Source organism: Tinamus guttatus, unplaced genomic scaffold (genome assembly GCF_059628265.1).
Source record: "Tinamus guttatus ecotype Peru unplaced genomic scaffold, ASM5962826v1 Tinamus_guttatus_pri_ptg000213l, whole genome shotgun sequence".
In the NCBI taxonomy this organism is placed as follows: Eukaryota; Metazoa; Chordata; class Aves; order Tinamiformes; family Tinamidae; genus Tinamus; species Tinamus guttatus.
This window is the reverse complement of record NW_028288747.1, coordinates 10,134,450-10,159,108: the sequence shown is the minus strand read 5'-3', so window position 1 is coordinate 10,159,108 and position 24,659 is coordinate 10,134,450. Positions and strand designations below refer to the sequence as shown.

General features: G+C 40.6%; 1 protein-coding gene across 1 annotated transcript in view; it reads left to right on the top strand.

Moving 5' to 3' along the window:
• Positions 1–7,038: 7,038 nt before the first annotated feature.
• The window catches only part of ATP10D (ATPase phospholipid transporting 10D (putative)), a 33,539-nt gene continuing 15,918 nt past the window's right edge, over positions 7,039–24,659 (top strand). The window contains exons 1-10 of the mRNA XM_010227342.2: positions 7,039–7,342; positions 8,124–8,318; positions 12,895–13,099; positions 16,161–16,246; positions 17,365–17,471; positions 18,231–18,362; positions 19,338–19,465; positions 19,608–19,860; positions 23,208–23,443; positions 23,970–24,158. Of these exons, the coding sequence (XP_010225644.2) occupies positions 7,074–7,342; positions 8,124–8,318; positions 12,895–13,099; positions 16,161–16,246; positions 17,365–17,471; positions 18,231–18,362; positions 19,338–19,465; positions 19,608–19,860; positions 23,208–23,443; positions 23,970–24,158 (1,800 nt within the window). The 5' untranslated portion in view covers positions 7,039–7,073. The remainder of the gene's footprint in view (positions 7,343–8,123; positions 8,319–12,894; positions 13,100–16,160; positions 16,247–17,364; positions 17,472–18,230; positions 18,363–19,337; positions 19,466–19,607; positions 19,861–23,207; positions 23,444–23,969; positions 24,159–24,659) is intronic.

Below are 24,659 nucleotides of genomic sequence, written 5' to 3'. Positions count from 1 at the left end.
AGAGCTCCTTAGTTGACTCTGATCCTCAGAACTGCCTTTCTGAAGGGTCTTACCATTGCACACCTTGATCTTAAAATGCCTAGGAAGCAGCATGCTGCCAATAGCCAAACCTGATGAACAGCGAGGGTTTTTTTAAACTGTCCTTTGCAGCCAGACAGTGTATATGGAAGATGCTTTACTAATAGAAAGTAGGAACTGTCCTTATGCACAGCAGTTGCTGGACATATAACACAAATACCCTAACTCAACACAACAGACATGCCCTGAAACTGAACATCAGGGAAATAATTAGCACTGACAGTTAAGGTGCTGTCAGCTGTAGCATTAGCATCCCTTTGAAGTACATGAGCACATCACAACTCCTGGAGCTGTTATTTCATCTTCTTAAAAGAAGGAATGCTTGTACGTAAGGTGCTCCTATTTGACATACGCTTTTGGTACATTTGGTTGCAGTAGGCTTGAGGTAGGTTTAATACAGTTGGCCAAAAAGCAGGGAAGCTGCACTGTTACAGGCCTTGACATGAACTATGAAGTCTGCTTAAGTGCTTGGAGTCCTTCACAGCTATCAGTACTCTTGTGGCTTCGCTGCTGTTAGTGTCTAGATTTAACTAGCTCGCATTAAGCCCACAACTGTGTCATGGACTTCTCTGACTTTCACTCTTGACTGAAAAATCTATTTAAAACCAGAAGGTCTTTCATAAATATAGCCAAACCTAATATTCATTGAAAGTGCACTGCAGAAGATTTTCCAGGTTGGAAGTTGTGCACTTTGTAACCACAAGAATAAGGCCCTTCCCCAAACGCTTTTAAAAAACCGTCAAATGTTGGAGCTGAAAACCTGTCTGGGTGCCTTGAGAATGACTAGAACTGCCGAAGAGCTGCTGAGGTCGTGGAAGGTAAAAGATTAGCACACATTGCTGGTCAGAGACCTAACTTAGGATTTTATGAACTCAGGTACAGTTTCTTGCTATAACAGACACTGCCTGCATGTATTTGGATGAGTAACTTTTGGTCTCGTCTGCACAACAGAGTTTTTACCCCTTAAAGAGATCAGTGAACTTAAAAACCAGCAGTATGGTCAGCATAGTTTAATCCCTTTGTATCACATGAACACTAGTATGACTTTTCTAACATACCACACACCTTAGTCTTACTGTGAAACATACAGCTTGTTTTTTATTCCTATGGAAATGTCTGCAGTGATTATATGCTGCATGACAATCAGCTAAAGATACACTTGTGAGAAAAGGCAGATACAAAAGAGTGCAATTTTCTTTTCAAAACCCTTCTCTGAAAGATTTTGTTTTGCAGTTTTGAGATGCAATGAGAACAGATACAGAGGAGAGAACTGCTGATGAAGCAGGAGGGACAAGAGGGTGTGAAAGGTTTGCACACACCACAGCTTTCCAGGAGTCATTCAGTTTCATTTTGAAATTCTTTGCCTGTAACAGTGCTACATGATTCAGCTCTGAATTTTAAACCTAGAATTGGGTAGTACGTGATTCAGCTGGTTGCGTAGGTACCGAATCTGATTAGCATTCTAAGTAACTTCACCCGTATGGAGGAGATTGTTTATACTTGTACGTGCTGCTCCCACACAGTAGCACATTAGCTGGCACGACTGCACGTACATTTTGCCATCCAGTTACCTTGTCTTGACCTTGTGTTAGGGCCTTGGCACTTCCTGCGTTTTAATGTCCCTTGCTGATGTTGTTTCAGTTGCGAGGAGCTCCTGATGACTGGTTTAACTTCCTCACAACTAAGAAAAGTCACTTGTCACAGTAAGATGTTTCAAGGCTCGCTGGCTTTCAGTGTCCCGTGTGCTAAATCGGACTTTGTAGGTAGGATTGTGTGGCATGATATTGCCATAGCCTTGCACTTTCCTTGGTCACCTCTGCCTTCTGATCTTAATCCGACTATTTAGCATTCTCTTTATGGACATGTGAATGTCTGACTTGGAAGCAACCACATATTCCTCTCAGAATTGAAATTTTGATTCCTGCAGGTTGTTGGCTCTTTGCCCCATAAATTGGCAGCATAAGCCTCTTAACTCAGATCTGTCTGGCAAGTTAAGGTGGCTCTGTGCAGATTGCAGGTCAGCTTGCAAGGACTTGTTACAGCCCTGTGGCAGTGTGTGCTGCACAGAAAGCAGTAAACCTCAGGAGAACTCTGCTTTTCAGAATGCAAATTAATCGTTAGGCTGCGAGTTCTTTAAGCTTATCAGATATCTAATAGCTTCTGCATTTTCACAGCTGATTAGAAGGCATTTTTAACATTGAGCCTGCACAATTTCAACAGCATACCAAGATTGTAAAGTGGTGACACAAGAGCTAGTTGGCCTGTGCAGTTACACTGGCTAAGTAAGAGGTTTAAGTGGGGCTTTGTATGAATAAATGCCAATTCGCTTGTCCATAGCTTTTTGTGTAGTGTGGGCTCCTTCTGGGTTAGCATTTTTTGTTCTCCTTGGTCACCCCAGAACCTCAGACCCCACGAAAGATAATGCAGTTTCGTTTATTGCATTTCCATCTGTCAAGAATTGATAACTGGAAACAGCCCCAGAGGACACAAGCAGCCTCCTATGTGTGATGTCCAAAACCTGTGCCTGAGCAGGATAGAAACAAGCACTGTATACATGCATGGGCCAAAGGTCTGGGCAACAGCATGGTTAAAATGTCATTTATTGGGTACATTTACCAAATAATTTTCTGAAAGAAGGATGAGGGCTAATTCTTTGGGGATCACAGCAGGAGAATGATCTTGGCGGGAAAAAGGAAGAAGTGGTCAAGAGAAGCCATGGTAAATGGCAGGGTACTTCATATGACATGCAAGCAAACAATAACAATGTTAATAGTAAGGTACAGTTCCAAAGCACTGCAAATACTGGTTAAATTATCTAGGTAGTCTCCAGAAAAGAATCTGGTACAGGAGAGGTCAGTGACTTGCCAAAGGCAGTGATATAATTGGAACTCAGGAATCCACGGTCTCCGTGCATTCTTCCTGTGGGAAAGCTTGGAGCAAAGGCCTGGAAGCAGATGTGAAACTGAAACTTCACAGAACTGGAAGTGGAGAAGTTTACAGAGGAAGGCAAATGGTGGGAAAAGAGAAGCTAATTTTTGCCCTTCTATATTTCATCATAATCATGTGACATCGGTGCATTTGCTACAAAAACTTGCCTTTTGGCATGTAAGAAAAACAACAGATAATTCTAAAAGAGTATTTTTTTAGCAATGTTGGGTAGTGCTCTGTGATTGCATAGTGGGAATGACAGCAGAACCCGGGTGCTGTGGCATTTCCTCCAATTTATAATCTGATCACTTAGGTTTCCTGTTTTCAAGCACATTCAAGCTTTTCTATGGAATTTTTTAATCATGCAATTCATTTTTTAATACTCTTTCAGAGTCAAGTGCTCTCCCTCACATATCTTTAAAAGTAACCAACCGCCCTTTGGGGTCGGGGTCTTTTGCCAGTACTTAAAGAAATATTTTTACATTATTGCTTCAAATTCGAGTTGGAATGGTGAAAAATCACACCACAGTTTAGGAGATTCAAAAAACGTTTTAAAATAAAAACTATTTAAAGCTTTACTTTTGTTTCATCTTCAGCAACCTCATCCTTCTCGATGTCTAACCTGAAGTTGAGGAATCTCCTTTCCACCTCCATCTAAGTAACAAGGGAGAAGGTGCTTTTCGCTTTGTGTTCCCACTTCAGTGGGGAAGAAGAAGAAAACAATCAAAGAAATGCAAAAGAGATTTTTGGAGTTCAGAGCCTTGTAAGTCACACTTTAAAATGGAGATGCAAATAATTTAAAAAATCATATGTAAAAGCAGGTGAGTCAGAGAGTATTGTGAAAGAGTGGCAGATCTTGATTTTTTTTTGCCACTTTTATTGTCCTGTTCTCCCTTTTAACCGTGGAGAGTTACTTATTTCTCCTAACAGCATTTCCAGTGTGGCCAGGAAATGGTGATGTTTTAGTTACCTTTTGTGCACATCATCACCTTAGGGGTTCCCTTAAAATGCACTATGGTGAGGCGCAGGAGATCCTGGACGAAACAGGCACTGTGTGCAGCTGAGCCGCAGGATCCTTGCTGGGAGCAGCCTCGGGAAGCTGCTCTGCCTCCCCGGGGGAGGATGAGGCAGGGAGGGACGGCGGTTCTGGGGCTGCGTGGGGAGCGGGGACGTGCGTGTGCAGTGAGGGGCGGGTGCCCTTCGGCAGCGCCGCACGTGCAGTTTAAACCTGTGGTTCCTGATCCAGCGGTAAGAAATACCGACCCAGCCTGCTGTCGCTTTAAAATATCCTTTTAGTTGTTGTTGCTTTAAGCAAGATCACTGTGTGTGTGTGTGTGTAAGTACCATGAGCTACAAGGGCTGTCAAATTGTGAAAGCCAGAGAGAGTTAACTACCCGAGTTCAGGTGGTTCTGGAATTTGTCAGGTTCTCTGTTCTGCTTTTTCCTATTCTCTTTTCTCATCTTTATTTGCATGTTACTGGTAACATTTTTCTTAATTTCTTAAAGGTGCTTTAGTTGCATGGAGTATTTTGCCTGTATAATTTTAATCCAGTCAAAATATATTCCCATATACACCCTTTGAATTCTCCTTAGCCCTGGGAGTTTACTTTGAGAGCAAGTTTCTTTACTTTTGCTTCTTCCTCTGGTCTCATAAATCACCTGCATTAGATACTTATTTTTGTTGGGCTTATGAAAACACACATGGCTGTATCTAAATCCAAATCGCCAAATCTAATCTGGAAAGTATATAACTTGGAAGTTATTACAGGACTTGAAATTATTTTGGGTTATACATAATGGTTTATTTTAATCAAAGACTTTCCATACAGATATTCTCTTTACATTTTTTACATCCTTTACATAGGAATAATTACAGAATTAGGAGAATTCAGTGTAACTTGGCATAGGGCTTGCCTACTGTATATAGGGTCTGCCAAATATGTGGATTTTACTGTGCTGATATTTTCCTATAGAATATGCAGTTGGTAAGATACCAGTTGGAAAGAAAGTAATCTCCAGCCAGAAGTAGGTACACTGGTGAATTGGTTTTGGGCTTAGACAAGCTGTAGTTTGGAATGAATATAAGATGAGCTCTCCTTGGATGAGCTCTCCTTGCAAAAAGTGTATCAACCTTCATTATAAAAATTTTTATATAGTTTTGAGATTCTGTTAAAGAATGACTCATGTGCCTTTTAAAAGTGCTTTTCTGATTATATTGAGTGTTCTGATAAATGGAGTTATCACTTGTACCTATGGACCTTAACTCTCTTTAGGAAAATAGAAAGTCTAGAGGAGAAACATTGCTGTGGAACTTCTCTCTCCTCCCTCAGCTGACAAGAATTCTCCTGGCTCTTCTGAATCGGTAGGAAGAGGATTCTTTGGACCCTGATGGCTGCTTAGTGCCGCTCACCTGCAATGCCTTGCCTGTGTGAGGCTGCACTTGGACGCCTCTTGCTGTGCTGCTGCCTCACAGGCTTAGTAAGGACCACCAGCGATTGATCAGGACTCCTCCAGAGTGATGCTCTCTGCAGAATTAGCAGCTTGTTTCACCACACTATAGCGTAAGTAAGTGGAGAGCAGTCTGTTTTCACAGGGTGTTATTGTATGGTTGTTGTAGAAATAGAGCTAATGTGATAGAAAAGGACCCAGAAACTCAGATAAGTTAGGATAGATGGTGTCTTCTGTGAAGCTTCAGTGTTTTGGGAGTGCAGCTTGTGGACATTGTTATTCCTTTGGAAAGCTGGGTTGCTTTAAGACAGTTCAGACTTTAGTAGAAGAGAAATAATACAAATAAAGTGCGAAACTGTCATTGTCTGTAATGTATCATTCTTAAGATACAAAGTCCATATCTCTCAGACATGCAGGGATGGATGGGAATTCGCTGCACGCCCTGACACACAGAAGCATCTACCAAAACTGAGGGTTTAGCAGAAATATAAAACCAGAGAGACTAGTTGTGGCAGGTATTCTTGTAGCATAGGTTTTTTTTTTTTTTTTTTTTTTTTTTGCAAAATTCACTTGTGTGAACAAATCTTATGGTAGGTTCAAGAAGCAATACTGCAGTCCCAAAACAGTTCTTAACTGCTGGTTTGGTTTGTCAGTTCTGTAAACTTTAGAAAACCTACAAGAGCCTTAAATTCATGTAAGGCATTACCATCATATAGTATACTGGCTATTGGAAGCTGCAAAAAGAATCGAGTAGTTTATTGCCTAAATAGGGATTTTGGAAAGATTGAAGAATGCCTCACCTCATAGAAAATGTAAAAGTGTAAGTAAAAGTGTATTCTCTTGCTGCATCCAGACTAACCCAGACTTAGTTTTCTAAGTAAAATTGCCTGGTATCACTTGTTTTATCAGTCATTATACAACCCTGCCTGATGCATTCATTTGGATTTCTCAGCCTGAAAATACTGCTACGATGCATGCTTTAGTATGTGCAATCTCAGAAATCGGTACAAATTTAAGCTATATTGGTATAAGAACTTCTTTACTGTGAGGGTGACAGAGCCCTGGCACAGGCTGCCCTGAGAGCTTGTGGAGTCTCCTTCTCTGGGGATCTTCCAAATCCGCCTGGATGCAGTCTTGTGCCACATGTTCTAGGTGACCCTGCTGGAGCAGGGGGGTTGGACTAGATGGTCTCCCAAGATCCCTTCCAACCTCAGCCATTCTGTGATTCTGTATTGTAAATAGTAAAGTGAAAGCTCTTTACTGGAAAAAAATTAACAAGTCTGATTCAGTAGCAGAAAATACTGGAGTCAGATTTGTTTTCTTTCATAAAACACAGACAAAAATACCATGCATTTTAAACAGAGTAATCAATTCAGATAAATTCAACTTATGTAAAGACCACTAGACCACTGAAGCAGAAGTTCCAAGGCTCACACAAGCTATTAACTGTCTGTTCTTTTTTAAGTCAAAATATGTGAATTGTTTTTCCCTAGGCTTCTTCAAAACTGTAACTTTGACTTTTTGATTAAAATGCTGTTACAAAATACTTCATAACTTGCCTTATTTTATCTTTTTTTAGATAGAGGACACTGCTTGAGTCACAGAACCTTTCAGGCACCATGGCAGATCCCATCCGCTGGGCCCGGTACCGTTGGCAGCGGCTGATATCTGCAGAAGGCAGAGACGGCAGCAACAGCCCCAGTCCAAGCAACAAGTACTTCCAGTCATCAAAAACCGTCGGCAAACATAGGACAGTGATACCCTGCTTGGGACATTTTAAGGAAGAGTATGAAAAGGTGTCAAAGCTGTACATGAGCAACAGAATACGGACTACTAAGTATACTGTACTGAATTTTATACCACGGAATTTATTTGAACAGTTTCACAGGTAATGAGCTGTTGTATTTTGTGTGTGGAATTCTTCTGAGTTGGAATCCTTGCATTTAGTATGTGTGTTAATATATAGATGAGTATTCTTTTTAATTATTCTTCTTTCCTGACCTACCTATCATTTCTGAGAATACTTGTTATTTGGCCAAATACTCTTTTGAGTATCAATCTTAGGCTAATTATTTTCTTCGTAGCTTCTGTCATTGCTCTCCGTTCAACAATTGGAGTCATTGAAGTATTCCTTCTTCTTAAAGGACTGCCACAGAGCAATCTAAAGTAGGGTTTTCAGCTCATTTTCTCCAAATATATTCTTCCCCTTTTGTCATTTCTTGATCTATGACCATTTTTTACATTTTCCTTCTACTCGGAGGACTGCTGACTTGGAAAGTTACATAGGAAGGCAGCAGGATGGTGTCCTCTTCAAAATAAGGCACTCTCCAGGGCAATAATAAAATTCAGGTTAAAAGTCCTGGAAATTTGAGGGAGTTAGAGTTCACCATAGCCTCACTGGGATACAAATGTAGACCTGATGGGAAGGCTAGAAACACAGGAAAACCTGTTTCTGCATCTTCTTATCGTGCATATTCAGCAACTATCCAGATAAATATATTTTCACTAGAAACTGAAATCAGAACTTTAGATACTTTGTTTTTAAATTGTAAGTAGGGTGGGGAAGAGATGAATTATTGTCAGTTTAAGTCTCTATTTAGCACTGAGTGAGGGATTGAGGGCGATTCTCTGCTAGCATAGCTAACTCCTATGTTTGTTCTCTGTTTCAGAGTTGCCAATTTATATTTCCTGTTTTTAGTGGTTTTAAACTGGGTTCCTATGGTGGAAGCTTTCCAGAAAGAAATTACAATGCTACCTCTGTTAGTGGTTCTCACAATTATTGCAGTGAAGGATGGTCTGGAGGATTATTCAAAATACAAAATGGATAAACAGATAAACAACTTGCTAACCAAAGTGTATAGCAGGTAAGAAACAACAATCTATTTCACTTATTAAAGTAGTTATGAGCATATGTGGAAAAACTGTTCAAAAATCTTCTGGTTTACTTTCCAAATACTCATAGAATCACAGAGTAATTTTGGTTGGAAGGAGCCTCTGGAGGTCATTTGGTTTAACTCTGCTCAGAGCAGGTGTAATTAGATCAGGTTATTCAGGGACTTACCTAGTTGACTCAGTTTAGCTAAATGGATATCACATTAGTGTAAACTTCACAGAACTATTGTTTTTTCTTTAATTGAAGCAAGAATGTTGATGCATGAGTTTGTACTCCATTAACTCAGATAGTTTGACTAGTTCAATTTTTTGCATGTATAATATAAAAAAGCAGGAAAGCAAACTGATCACATTCCAAGCTAACTGCCAAAAAATGCCTTTCACGTGTGTCAGCACTGCCTACATCCTTTTCTTTCCTTCTATACATATCTAAAAAGGTGTTGTGAAACAGATTCAAAGTCTGTAAAATGCAGCTGCAGAGGATAAATGGAAGGGACCCTATAGTGAACCCTTGTTGTGTCATGCATGCTTTGCGGTCATGCCAGGAAACAAGTGTCTTAAAAAAAAAAAAAAAAAGCTTTAGTATCTTAAAAAAAAATACTGTAAGAGCCGCAACAGTTAATAGCACCAGCAGGAGAGAGCAGATTGGTAGTGAGGCACCTTAGGGAAAAGTGGAGCTTGAAATGTAGCTCAGGGCTTTGCACATACATGTGTTGCTACTCAGACCTAACTGAATTTGTTAAAGAGTGTCCTGCCTCATGAAGGCAACACACTGACCATGAGCAGCACCTGCAGCAAGAGTACAAGCTGGTACTGCCTAACTATTGAGTGTATTGTGGTAATACTCAGAAGATGTGATCTTTAGTTTCTGGCCTTTGGCATGTTTTGTTGGTATTTTAAGAGCTAGTACATAACTACAGAAATAATCTGGACTATAGTTTTATATAATCAAAGAGAAAAAAATGATATATTTGCAAACACAATTGCTAATATCTGCAACAGCTTTCCTATAAATGTTTTATTAAAAATTTGGGCTTGAAGGGCTTGAACCAAGAAAGTAATTGAGCTATTAGGAAAAAGAAATGTTTTTTTTTCTCATGTCTGTAAAGAACACTTGAGAAAGAAGCTAGATTATTTCTGCTATGAATTGTGTTATGTACCCTGAGGAAAACTGGTGCCAGAAAGCTGGAGTATCCGGGATCTGCATTCCTGCTTACTCTTTGTGTTAATGACTCTTTTGGCAATCTCGTGTCAGTGAAACAGAAGTAATTTCTGACTTCCTTTTCTGTCATGGTTTCTTCCTCCAAAATGTGAAGTAAGTAGTGCTCGTACCAGTCATCTTGTAGTTTTTGTAACTTAAATTTCTTCCTAATTTCTTTCCTACGAATTATTTTATATTGTATAATTTGGACTTAAAAATAATTTGGGAGGCATAGTCTAGGAGAATCAAAGTTTACTGATACAGAAAGAGTTGTTCATTGTGGATGAGCTGATTTACCTTAATTATAATTCTTCCCACATTAGGATTCAGAATTTGCTAATCATTTCAATGAGATCACTTAGAAACTAGAGAGTGACTCTTCCAGTGTATGTAATGAAGCATATTCTCATCGATTCTAAACCTGCTGAGGACCTAGGTATTGTTGAATCCAATTTCTACTTATTTTCTTACCGTATTTTTCATAACAAATACCGATTTCACTGTGCTGTCTTGTCCCTGACCAAACATACCTGCCTCAGTGCCTTGCTAAATTTCCCCAAGCAGCTCCGTGGTTTCCACAGCTTTCTGTGGTTTTTACCACATCTGTTTTCTTCTTCCTCTCATTTCTTCTTCTTTATAATAAATGTTTTTGCCATCCATAGGTTCACAGCTTTTGTCTTGCTGCTTTTGGAGTTTTTATATCCAAGACAAGAATTTAGCCATTATTATACTTGGTCTTAAATACACGGAGGCTGAGGCTGCTTTTTCCAAAGCAACTTATTTCTGTCTTGAAAATGTTAGAAAGTAAGGTAGAGTTGCTGGTATATTTTGTTTCTTTCTCATCCCACAAGGAAAAGATGAGACAACATGTTAAAAAACAGTAAAATATGTGTTAATGTGCAGGTAAGTATGCAATCATTGCTATGACTTTGAACTCTTTAGTTATGGAAGTCCTCCTGTCTTTTTCAAAAGTTATCATTTCAAGCAGTATGAGTTTATTTAAATTGCCATGAATCACAAAGTAGGGTGCACTTCCGTTTGGTTAAACATCTCCTAAAATCATATAGTTTGTCCCATTTCATTCAAGCTTTATGCAATTAAGCAAGAATAGTTCTTTCCAGAAGATTCTCCCATACCCTAATTTTCCTTTTTCTGCCACAGTTCCTAGTCTAGCAAAAATGAAGTTAGACTTGTCTAAGTGCAGCAAGTGAAAAAAAGAAGACACATTGTGTACTCTTAGTCCCACACTTATTAAACAGGTGGTAATTTTGAAGAGAAATCTTTGCCATTTTCTGCGGGCTCCTTCTCAACACTGGCAGCCCAGAGAAGCCAGTCTTCATTTCTTAGTATGATACATGTTAGTAAGAAGAAATCTAGGGATGTGAGATTATATATGTTTTTGTCTTTTTAATCTCTAGTCAGTAATTGCTTCAAGCATAAATCAAAAGGTTGCTTTGTCACAAAATACTTATTTCCAGATATTAATGTGGTTTTGCGCCTTTGAAGATTTTACCACTTTGAAAAATTACTGTAGCAGCTGCAGATAACTGCAGCTTTCACTTTTGATTTTATCAGCATCTTCTCATTCTCTCTTTTCTTTTTTCTTCTTTTTCCTTCATCCCATATTACTGCAACTATAGTGTTACTCCTTTCTTTATGATCTTGCTTTGTCTTGCTTACCTTTCCATTTCCCTTCTTTCTGTAACTCTTCCACATACCAGGTGGACATGGAAGTAAATCTCTCCCAGTCCCCTGCTGGGCCCGATCCTGGGACCCTTTCCCTCCCATGGGCAGTGTGAGGTGAAGGGGCGTTTGAAGTCCCCTCTTTGGACTCGTTTTACTTCTTAGTGGGGTAAATGTAGTGGGGACTACATATAACCTTATGCTGACGTAGTTTCCAATACCTGAAGGATATTTCTAAACAAAACACATTGATTTTCAGCTGGCTCAGTTCATTGAATTGGATGCATAGAAGCAATAGCAGAGGGAAAGTAAGACTGAGCTCAGTTTGATCAAAGCTTAAATCATACCTTTAGTTCATGAATCACATCCTGCTTCTACAAATCTTCCTACCTTTTCCTCTTTACCTCCATTTTTAGGTCTTTTAAGGTGCTTTTTTGGTTAATTTTTCATTCAGATCTTATTTCCCCTAACTTTAAGGAAATGTATTGGTATTAAATGGAAGTTCTGTGGATGCTTTTGAGTCCGTCTGTCTCCTGCTAGACTTGACTCTTGCCTTTGTTAAGTTTCACATGCTTTCCACTGTGCCAGTTTTGCATCTGCTTAGAAAACTAGTGGTGAGCATCGTGAGAAGGAAGCAGATAAGTGGTTTGTGTTGGCTTAGTTTTACATCAGCTTTTATTGCTTCCAGGTTCTGCTTTGCTGGTACGTTGAAAGCAGTTTAACAAACTTCATTTTATCTTCACTAGAGAAACTGACATCAGAAAACATGATAATTGTGTGATCTTTGTCTCTTCTTTTTGTAGAGAAGTGTTTGCTCAGGGGGTTCTGTGAGGAAACACAGGTCGGAGAGGTACAGGTGCAAGGCACAGCATAGGAGATTTTTTCCGTTGTTTTCTTTCTTTTTGGAAGCATCTGTCTCTTCTTACATGTTTATCAGGAGCATTTTACATAGCTAGCACTTGATTAAAGGCAGTCCATAAAACTCATATTGCAACGTGTTGTCCAGTTTGTTAGTCTGTGTCTATACAGTGCCAGCTGCTCAGTGGGATGTGCTGCTGAGCTGGGCCAGGATGACACCCGGGACAGGCAGCACGAGGTGGGAGACCCCCGTAGCACGGAGGGGGAAAGCAGGACTATGGAGAACACATGCTCCTCTCTTTAGGCATAGCTCCAGGGTTACTCTGCAGTTGGCACCAGGCACCTGAGTTCTTAATGACTCCTTCAAGTGTTATAAGGTCTTGCTGCCTTATGTTCAAAAATAGTGGAAGGGATGTTTTAAAAACGCGTAAATACAAGTGTTTCATGAGAGTATTGGTGTTTGAACAGTCTTTGCTTTCTGGTAGGTTTCATCATATTGGGAGATCAGTGGGCTTTTAAAGACCTTATCAGAAGGGAAAAAAAGATTCGATGTTTTTGTTTGCATAATTGAAGAAAATGTCACCCAACGAGAAACTTTTAAAACACTACTTTCTTTCTGGGAGTAATAAAAATGCAGGAAGTGAGTAGCTTGAATTTAAATGGAGTAATTCTGTAAGGGTGACTGGAATGCAATTCCCAAGAAGACAGGACTGGGATCCAGGAGCTGATTATCTATACTTATACTCACCCAGAGTTTTTTATGACTTAAAAGTACAGATTAACTATTCTAGTCATATGTATTTTAGGAAAGAGAAGAAATACATGGAGGAACGCTGGAAAAATATCAACGTTGGGGACTTCATCCGGCTTTCACGTAATGAAATCATTCCTGCTGACATGGTGCTGTTGTATTCCACTGACCCGGACGGAATCTGTTACATTGAAACAGCAGGCCTTGATGGAGAAACCAACCTAAAGCAGAGGCAGGTGGTGAGAGGATATTCAGAACAGGTGATAATTGTGTGTTTCTATTGGTTAAGAAAGTCAACATGCCAAATGATCAACGAACCATCCCTTAACTTCCAGATTGCCTTGTTCTTGGGAGCTCAGCAATCCCCATCTGAAAGCAAACTAACCAGATAACATAGTTTTAGTTTGTGTTTGGAGTTATTTTGGAGCAAATATCTGAGAGCTTACATATTATAGAATGGGAGGGCCCTACTTCAACTGACACAACCCAGTAAAAATACTCAGTTATTTATCAGGATGTCACTTATCTTTTTATAGGGATGAAATTGGGTGTATTTTTAGAGAAGAGCTCTGTACCTTATCTCCCCGTTATATTCTCTATTTTTTTTTTGTCTTATGCAAGTGCCTGTTTAGCTCTAACTTTATTCCTTCAAGGATCTCTCAAACTCTTGGAACCTTTCTGACTTTCTGCAACAAGCCTACTGTGAACAGCATTAACTGGGTCATCTTACCTTTGAAGACTGAATGTCACTGCATCTCAGCAGTTTTCCACACAACAAGTGGTGGTGGAAACTCGGTAGATCTTTGCTTCCCTAATGTGGCAATCACATGTTTAGAGCTTTATAAGCAATTCATAAAAGCCATTTCAGGTCCTGAAGACATGATTGAAACAACAGACAAACCAACAGACAAACCAACCTTATTCAATATTAAATCTAGTAGACAAAATACTGGAGACCAGCACAAATAAGATGGTGTCGAAAGAAAATAAAAATACCCTGACTTATGTTCAGGCTTCAGCACATCTGGTGCTGAGTTCTGGTGCTGAAGCAGACCACACTAAACACAACAGTAGAGAGGACTCAGTGCTGTCTGTCTGTAAGGACAGACTGTTTAGTTCTCTGGAGATAACATCACAAGAACTCTGCATCAGCAGCAGTGATGAGGAGGTGAGGAGGAGTACCCCAGCCCGCTGAGGATCTAGTCTCTGAGGATAGTGAGCTATATAGGGAATAAATTGACACTGTCCCGTTCCTTTCAAGAGATTCAAAAGTTGTTTCCCTAATAACAACTTAATCTCATTTTCCTTCCCTACCTCACAGGTTTAGCCAAACTGTACATAGATCCACCAGGTTGGAGTAACCAAGATACCATTAGCACTGAGTCACTGTGTGTGGCAAGTGTTTTGTGTTAAAAGAGAGGCCACAGGACCACACCGTCAACTTCTGAGCTCATATGGCCAATGATTGAATCCAGTCCAAGCTGCAGCATCCTCAAACCCAGTGGAGGGCAAAGTGCTATGTCCTTTCCTGCCAGGTTCAGGAAGGGAGCTGTTTTCCTTTTCCGTCTTGGCTGCGCTCCCCTTTCCAATGCCATGTTATCAAGCAACCTCGAGTCAGAAGCACAGTGCAGTGGAAACAGCAAATCTGCCCTTGGGAAGCTGCCTCCCCCGCCATTCCACTGGCGAGAGGCTGATACAGAAATCATCACTCACAGCCACTCATTTGGTTCCCATCTTTCTGTCTGATCACACTTCTTTGGTGCTTCTTTAAAGACCTTTCCACAGAATGCAAGTGGCTTTTATTCTGTAGAAAAAGCTTCTCTTTTATGCTCTTTTATGCTAGGAACTGTAGCAGTGAAGAGTGAAGGCAATATCCTTTATTTCTAGTGCTTATTGTGAAGAAGTTAAGATTATAAATGAGGTAGACTAGACTATAAATTTATTCTGGCCAGTGAAGGTTGGAGTGCACATACCAAGATGCCTCCTTGTGCATGTAGTTTTAGTTATCTCTGATTTTTACAGATACACAGTGGCTGTCATGAGTTGCACACAGGGGTTTTGTGGTTGCTGTTTCTCATTATTGCAAAAAGTTCTTAGGAACTGCTTCACTGCGGTTAAGGATCTCTCCAATTCAGATGGTTTAGTTGTGCGCCAAAAATAATATGGTTTCACCAGAAATATATGTCTAGAGATAGTTTCCAAAATGCAGAAGAGAAGAATCAACTGCTTTGGTTATTTTGCTTCCTTTTGGGGATAATACTTATTTTCTTTGTTCTCTTTCTTTTGTGTAGTCGTTGCACAATGCAGCATGCATGAGAAGCATTAATGAATACCCTGTAATACATTTTATAGAAATTTTGTACTTCCTGTATAAATAAGAGGGCAATTAGTGGAGAAAAAGGTCCTTTGCAGTTACTTAATGACTTTCAATTACATTTACAAAGAGACTGAAGATTCTGTCTAGGACTGTTCATGACAGTATAGTGCCAGCTAGGTGTGTGCTAATAATAAAATGTTATGTTTTCTGAATTTCAAATTCTATTCATGTGTTTGTGTTTTAGTCCCCATGTTATTCTCCTCATGTGAAGCACCACTCAGTTATAGGATATAGCCTTTTAGGTGAGCTATAATTACGGAGAGGGTGTTGTAAGTTCAAAATGAGAGTTGCAGACTTAGACTTGGAGTTTGTAACCTTGAATTGGCCAATCATTTTTTGTAAAGAGCAGAACTATTTTGCAAAGGTGGGCACTCAACTTAGAAACAGTTCTGCTATATCAGAGACTAAATTTCCACATATCCTGAATATACTCATATCCTATTAATTTCAACTTCAGTATTGGTTCAATCGTCATTAAAAAGCTCTACCTGAAAAACTTCCTTTATGTTAGCACAAGTACCAACATAGTTCAGAAGCAGTTCTACTTACAGAGAAGTCGGTGTCTATTTTTTCCTCATCATAAAAAAATATATATTTTTTGATTTGAGAGTTGAAAAATCTCTGTTTTTCGTATGTCCTTATTGCATGTTTCTTCCTGCTTCATCACTTCCCAGAGTTTTCTCCTTTCCAGTGTTCTCAAGATATCAGCAACTCAGCTGCTACCTGCCAAGGTTTAATATTTACTGGAAAGTCCTTGCTTGCCTTTTAAAGTCTGATTTGCCCTGCGTTGTAGATATGCTAAGAACAGCAATTCACAAGGTTGAAGCTAAGTTGTTAGTGATATGTGAATTTGTGAGTTTCCGTGTTCTTCTACATTTGGTCTGAATTCTGTTTTTTGGGGGGTTTTGTTTGCTTTTGTTTTGGTGTATTTTCCACGGCTTCAGGTCTCTGAAATGGATCCAGAGAATTTTTCCAGCAGAATAGAATGCGAAAGTCCTAACAACAACCTCAGTTGCTTCCGAGGCTTTATGTGAGTAGCTTTGCTAACTCTTTGACCTAATGTCATTTGCTTTGGTGTTCATACAGATTTTCAGAGAGTTAGTCATGTTCACTTTAAAAAATGATTACTATAAATTTGGGGGCTTTAGGGAGGTTTCTGCTTGTTGGTTTTTTCTTTTGGATGAGTTTTCGTCACTATGTTTCTGAGTGCAGCCAAGCAGATAGAGCTCTAGAAAGGACTTTCTAAATAGCAGGCTGTAAACTGGGGAAGCTCACTAGTAGTCTATTTTTTTAATTGAAATTTTTCAACACCTTAGTTCAAGTTACTTTGCAATTGTGTATTCCTCATTTGAAATGGTCATTTAAATCTCCTCTTAATGATATGTGGCATCAGTAATTATGTCCTTATTCAGTCCGAACTGCTTCCTGGTTGGACAAGCTGCACTGCTCAGTATTGGCAATGGGCAGGACTGATTTCCACCCCTGCCTGGTGTGGAACCCTCAATGACTTGACCAGAATCATTTTCATCCAAGTTTCTCATCTATCTCTTTTACTCTGAGGAGCCTATGATTTTCCTATAGACATTAGGAAAGCAAAATGCTTTTTGATGGAGTGGCTAGTTTTCAATTTCTACTCTTTTCATGATAGACAGTGATATGTTGGAGATATGGAAAAACAACATGCACATAAATCTCAATTTATATATAAATCTTGATCTAAGAAAAGCCTTGGGTAACAGGGGACTCACCTGCACTGAAAGTATGCCATGGGGGTAACCATGTGCACAATAATTTTAAAAGGCGATCCTAAGTGGTGTTTGAATACATGTGATGTTGGCAATCCAAATAGAAGTTATTTGCTTTGAGACTTAGTGTTTGTTCTGAGCTCATTTCAGCTTCTGGTAAGCAAGCACCAGACTTGGAAACATACAGTAATTTTACTACAGTGCCTTCATGACTAGATTTTTCAAAGGCAACCAGCATGCCAAGTGCCCCATTCTTTTGAAGAGTGACAGATGTGTCCAGAAGAGTAGGCAAGGGACTAGCAGCCTCTCTGGAAAAGACTGATGCTTTTCCAGAGTTTGGCTGGTAATTGGTGGAGCCCTCTGGACTTGCAGAGTAAACGAAGATGCTGTACTGTCCTTTCAGTGAGCATTCCAACAAGGAACGAGTGGGTCTCAGCAAGGAGAACTTGCTGCTTCGAGGATGCACAGTAAGAAACACGGAGGCCGTTGTAGGCATCGTGGTATATGCAGGTGAGTGAACCATCCTGGCTTCTCAGAATGCTTTGCAAACAAGTTGTGTGCCCTAAAAATGGCATCATACAAAGGGAACTGTCTTCTCTTTTGCCTGAGAGGACAAGCTTGAATCCACCGTAAGACAGCTGTAGCTTAAAGTAGCTTAAAATGTTAAGAATGCATGTCTGAATTGTTAACTTCTGTTTTAGAAATGTAGAGGGCAGATATGTCTGATTATGCATGAGAGGCCGGTTCCATGCTGTGTGAACAGCAGCTTTTATTTAGCTGTTGTTAGCTGTGGTAGCAAATCCAAATCTGGAGAGGGTCTTGGAGATCTGTGGCTTTTTTAGGTGTTTTTTCTGATCTAGAATTGAACTTAATGCTGTTATTCAGTATTCTGTATCAAAAGGAAGATGTTTTAGGGCTAATCAGTGTTAAATGTTATATCTTCAGTCAGATACTTATAATGTAGGTGCAGAATGTTGTAGAAATATTAGAAATAATACAGAAAATACCAAGAATATGATTGTTGCTATAGGAAGAAATCCTATTAACAATATGAGATACTGTATGGGTAAGATATTGATTTATTTTGTTTTCTTTAGAACAGACTAACTTCATATACTACAGGAGCAGTTAGTTACTTTGCTTATGTTTGGTATCTCTTTTCAAGTACTATTAACAGAAACATCCAGTTTCCCAGAACTTGAACTGCAGCAATATATTTTACTTGTGATACCTGTTAGCAGAGAATTTCAACCTGTGTTCTGGTTACAGGTCATGAAACCAAAGCCCTGCTGAATAACAGTGGCCCACATTACAAGCGCAGTAAACTGGAAAGAAGAGTGAACACCGACATCCTTTGGTGTGTTCTGCTGCTAATTTTAATGTGTTTAAGTGGGGCAATAGGTAAGTAAATATCTGTAAACTCCTGCTATTTTCCTCTTTCATCCTGCAGTTCTTACTATTTTATTTTGGGTGTGATTAATTTTAACTGCTCCTCCCAGAAACTACTTTTACCTGAGTGCTGCCAGGTTTGAGTTCATGTTGTCATGTTTAGTGTTCAGTACAGTCAAGGGGTACATTTCTGGTGAAAGTTCTTAGGTCTGGAGGCCATTTCTACCGTTCATTTCCCTCTTCCCTCACTAATTGCTCTGCAGAACTCATTTTTTCTTCAGGAATTTTAAAATGCAATGCATGTGCAGTATTGTGGGAGAGGTCTAATTTGAGTCAAGTTGTATTCAATATTTTAGGGGATGATTAGAAAGTGAGCTAGAATACCAGAATCTGAACAGACTAAATTTTATGACAAATCAAAAACCTGTTTAAAAGATGTTTTAAAAAGTTTATTCACTTAATAAATATGTCTTATGCACTGGAATCACAATGTGTGTTAACTGAAACTGCTTTTGCAGTTGAATTTTAAGTTTCCTACCGTAAACTAATCTTTTGGTTTGCACAGGATCTCTTCTATGCCAATATTTATTTCACAAAGCCATAGACTGGTTAGCTTATTTAGAATCAGATAATTACAGGTTATTACAGGTTACATGAAACTTGGACAGGCAAAGATAAGACTATTCATTGCCAGATTTTTTTCAAAGATTTTTTTTTGAAGTGTTTAGCAAGTCTACCTAGTATTCTTATAGTTTTGATATGTGCTGTATCAGATGTGATGTTGATATGGATGTAATAAAACATTTATTCATGAGTGCATTGGAGAGTTAATTGAAATGGGGTTCTCTTGGAGGAAAAGCCCAAGAGACAAAGTGATTTTTAAAGGCTTAGAGGTAACTGCATAGTAGAAACAGCTAACACCATGACGCTGAACCACGGTGCATTCTACATAAAAGTGATCCCCTTTGTTTTGTTCTTGTTTTCAAGGCCATGGAATTTGGTTAAGTAGGTATTCGGAAATACCATTTTTTAACATCCCCGAGCCAGATGGGAAATTGATTTCTCCAGCATTAGCAGGGTTCAATATGTTTTGGACAATGGTCATTTTATTACAGGTAACTGGTCTGTTTTGAACATGGGCCATATTATGTTCTTATTTATATCCCTGGAGTAACTCTTTGGCTTCACAAGAGTTGCTTCAAGTTTGTAACTGGTCAAGGAATTTGATTTCATTTATTTCTCTTCTTTTTTTGGTAGGTGTTGATCCCAATTTCTCTCTATGTTTCAATTGAAATTGTCAAATTGGGACAAATTTATTTAATTCAGAATGACATTGATTTTTACCATGAGAAGACAGACTCTACTATTCAGTGTCGAGCTCTGAATATTGCTGAAGATCTTGGCCAGATCCAGTATATCTTCTCTGACAAGACTGGGACTCTCACTGAAAATAAGATGGTTTTTCGGAGGTGCAGCATTGCGGGACAGGAATATTGCCATGAGGAAAACGGTAGGACATGAAAGAATCTGTGTGCATGATGAGTCCTTTCTCTGATCTCAGGGAAGCTGGAAGTTCATAGGTCTGCCCAATGGGCCTCATGTATTCAGGGAAGGTGTGAATTCAGAGTGGCCCCACTGATAGACATGCACTTTTCCCTTATTTGCCACTCTCCATCATTTTTGAAAGATCCTGGAGAATGGGGGAGGTGCCGGGGGACTGGAAGAAGGCCAATGTCACATCAGTCTTCAAAAAAGGCAAGAAGGAGGACCCAGGCAACTACAGGCCAGTGAGCCTCACCTCCATCCTCGGAAAAGTGATGGAACGGCTCATACTGGCCATTGTCTCCAGGCACATGGAGGACAAGAAGGTGCTCAAGAGTAGTCAGCATGGATTCACCAAGGGGAAATCATGCTTGACTAACCTGATAGTCTTCTACGATGGAATGACCAGATGGATAGATGAGAGGAGAGTGGTAGATGTCATCTATCTTGACTTCACCAAGGCTTTTGACACCGTCCCTCACAACATCCTCCTGGGCAAGCTCCGGAAGTGTGGGATGGATGAGTGCACAGTGAGGTGGATTAGGAACCGGCTGGATGGCAGGGCCCAGAGAGTGGTGATCAGTGGTGCAGAGTCTAGTTGGAGGCCTGTAGCTAGCGAGGTCCCCCAGGGGTCAGTCCTTGGTCCAGTCCTGTTCAATTTATTCATCAATGACCTGGATGAAGGCACAGAGTGCTCCCTCAGCAAGTTTGCTGATGATACCAAACTGGGAGGAGTAGCTGATACCCCAGAGGGCTGTGCTGCCATCCAGAGGGACCTGGACAGACGGGACAACTGGGCGGTGAAAAACCTCATGCAATTCAACAAGGCCAAGTGCAAGGTCCTGCACCTGGGGAGGAATAACCCCAGACACCAGTACAGGCTGGGGACCGACCTTCTGGATAGCAGCTCTGCAGAGAGGGACCTGGGTGTCATGGTGGACGACAAGTTGACCATGAGGCAGCAGTGTGCCCTCGTGGCCAAGAAGGCCAATGGGATCCTGGAGTGCATTGAGAAGAGCGTCTCTAGCAGGTCGAGGGAGGTGATCCTGCCCCTCTACTCAGCCCTGGTGAGGCCACATCTGGAGTATTGTGTCCAGTCCTGGGCTCCACAGTACAAGAGGGATGTGGAGCTGCTGGAGAGAGTCCAGCGCAGGGCCACAAGGATGATCAGGGGCCTGGAGCATCTGCCCTCTGAGGAGAGGCTGAGGGAGCTGGGCCTGTTCAGCCTGGAGAAGAGAAGGCTGAGAGGGGATCTAATCAGTGTCTAGAAGTACCTCAAGGGAGGCAGTGAGGAGGATGGTGCTGGTCTCTTTTCACTGGTGGCCACTGACAGAACTAGAGGAAACGGCCACAAACTGAAGCACCAAAAGTTCCACATGAACTTAAGGAAAAATTTCTTAACAGTGAGGGTGACAGAGCACTGGAACAGGCTGCCCCGAGAGGTTGTGGAGTCTCCTTCTCTGGAGATCTTCAAAACCCGCTTCGACGCAGTCCTGTGCCACGTGCTCTAGGTGACCCTGCGTGTGCAGGGGGGTTGGACTAGATGACCTCTAGAGGTCCCTTCCAACCTTAAGCATTCTATGATTCTATGATTCTATGATTTGTATCTTTTCATGTAACTGTGCTTTGTGCTAAGAGACTTTAGCTCTATGTGAGGTGCTCAAGGTCAACCCCAACAAAATATTCTGTTCTCTCAGGAGGGGGTCATGTTTACTGTATTTGGCTTCTTGCCTTATAATTTTCAGAGCCAGACCTTTGGAAAATGGTCCATCTAGTCAATCAGCTCTGTCTTACCATAGATGTTTAATTGTGTCCTATATCACTTCTATGGAGCATAGCTTAAGGCTCCAGTTCCACACACTGCAGCCTTCGAGGATGCAGGAACCCTAATAAAATACACCCTGAAGGCCAAGGTTTTAATAGCAACATTAAGGGAAAAATCAAGCAGTTGTATATAGAGGAGTGTGTGGTTAGGCTTAGAAGATAAGTACCTTCTTGAAGCGTAAGGAATGTTGTCTTCTTGCCTCCATCTTACAAACCTGTTTGTTGTTAGCTGAAAAGTCAGAAAGCAATGATCCTGGAATTATTCATTCTGCCTCACTGAATATCTTAGAATATCTTTCTATGTGCATCTCATGGGAGCCTATCAGTAACCTTCGGAAAGCCCAGAGAAGATACAGCTGTAGACACAGGAGAAAATACTTGGTCTTGCAAAATCTTCAATAAAATTAGCTAATGTATACACTAGATAAATATGGCAAGTTTTTATTACCATCATGCTATGCACGTGCTGCTGACTGCGGGTATTTGATATTCCTCTGGCAGGCAACACAAGTGTTGGGTGTGAGATCACAGAGGAGGTGCTGAGAGGCAGCCAGACACGTGAATCACAGCAGCGCGTTGCAAAGCTGCGCGGGGTGATGGGTGCCTGTGCCCGCGTTGTGCGGGCAGAAGGGACACCCTGCTGGCCACAGCGTGAATGTGCCCAGCCTCGATTTTGTCTGAGCAACCAGATAGTCCTGCACATCTTCTGAAAATTGCGTGTCGTGTGTGCCCTGGTGCTTCTTTGGCTTTGCATAGTTCACTGGAAAGGATGACGAGCAAAGGCAGAAGAAAATACCTTCAAGATTTGAACTGATGAATAAACAGCTTGAAAAGTACAATACATCTTCAGAGTGTTTTCTGACTGCATGAGAAACATTTCAGAAGAGCTAAACCAAACAGCAGTGAGACTGTATTAGCTGTGGCAGATTCAGGCCTTATTCTCCCAGGAATGGCATGTCTACGACTTGCTTCCAACTTCCAAAAATACCAGTGCATTCATTGTGTTTATAGCAATTTCCTGTTGTGCCCTAGCTTCTACCTAGAGACCATGCACGTGCTTCTTTCCTTTTGTCTAGCCCAAGCCTGTCTTGCCACAATTTCGCACCATTGCATCCTCATTTCTTTTCTCTTTGCAGTTGCTCTTACATAGTTCAAAGCTGTCATCAGTGCTCTCTTCTCGAGGCTAACGTGCTCAGCTAACTCTGACGTGCTCAGCTGTTTCGTTGTGGGCCATAGTTTCTAGTCGCCTCATTATTCTTGCTTTCTCCTCTGGATTCTTGTCATGGAGTGTGTTTCTCTAAGTGCAGCATCTGAAACAGAATGATGACAGTGGGATGGCCTACTGTGTTTTGATTTTTAATAAACTGTAAGTTATTCTTAACTATGTACTAAATTCCATACTAAGTTTTGTTTCCTAAGATTCCAGACAGTGTTCTAGTGAAAAAAAATCTTTTTGCTCATGGAACAATAACTTTGTTATTCTTTTTGTAGCGAAGAGGTTGGAATCCTATCAGGAGATGGACTCAGAGGATGAGAATTTACCCGATGGTCAGTGTGGCTCTTTGAGCCTTATGCCAAAGTGGAGGGGGCACAAGAGCAGAGCCGTGAATGAACCTTTGAGCAAAAAATCTTTAAATCAGTTGTCTGGTGGTTGCCCTGCATCAGGAGGGGAAGATGGTGCCAGTGATGTTCCCCACTCACAACATGTTGCTTTCAGCAGCCGCATTGTAAGTAGAAATTGTTGGATTTAGATACAAATTTCTGGAGCAACTCATGAAGGAATTTTTTTACCCTGTTTGAACTGAATGCTTGTCATGTAACAAGTCCCTTCTCTCTCTCATCAAAACAGGAGCTTCCAGTGGTTGCTTGGCTACAGCCTATTTGCAGCATAACATTTTAATTTTTTGATCAATGGCGAAAGTAAAATTGTGTTCTATTGTTTTTAAAGGCCGGCCAAAGCTGTTAGAAAAGCATAAGCTGTTAATTCCTATTCCAAGCTGTTTATGCAAAGAGGATGGAACCAGATTCTTTTCAGTGGTGCCCAGCAATAGGACAAGGCAAGTGGCACAAACAGAAGCGCAAAGTTCTGTCTGAATATAAGGAAAAACTGGTTTGCTGTGAGGGTACCAGTGTATTGGAACAGGCTATGGGTCTCCATCCTTGGAAATATTAAAAGTACTTTACGCACAAGGCCCCAATTGGGACTTTCAGGGCTTATATCCCAATGGACAGTTTTGTTATTTTGATCAATAGGAAACAGACGTTGTACCAGACACGCAACTGTTGGAAAAATTCCGCCAAATCTCTCGTGCCGCGTGTGCCGGGGCGGCAGCAGGCAGCAGCGAGCCGTGCTCGGAGGCGCGCTGCATCACCGACTTCTTCCTCGCGCTGGCCATCTGCAACACCGTCGTCGTGTCAGCCCCCAATCAGCCACGCCACAAGGTAAGGGGGCCTGATTTTGGCTGTATGGGCAAGTTTGTAATTAAAATGTGCTCTCCGTAATTCGATTATGGAAAGAAAATAACTGGCTTTTATAAAATGTTCCTTTGCTTTTGTTCTTTTGTGTGTGTGTGTTAGAAAGGAAATACTGTACATAGTTATTGAGTACAGTGTGTTCTAATGCTGGCAAGGTTTTTCTAATGCAGAGAACTCTGACTTGAATATTTTTGCTACTGTACATAGTTCAGTTGTAACTTGTACAAGTCATATTTTGAGATTTAATTACAATTCTTACTATATTTTAGTATTCTTTTGCCAGATATGTACATAGCTTTCAGAGTGCCCTAACTCAGGTTTCCTTTACAAATAGATTGTTGTTGGCTGAAGGATAAGAATCATCTCAGAAGGCTCCCAGAATATGGCAGCTGAGAAAACTCTTTCCTATTCTGTTCTCTGACTTCAAATTCTGCAAAAGAATGTCAATTTAGGTTTCACATGAGTAAT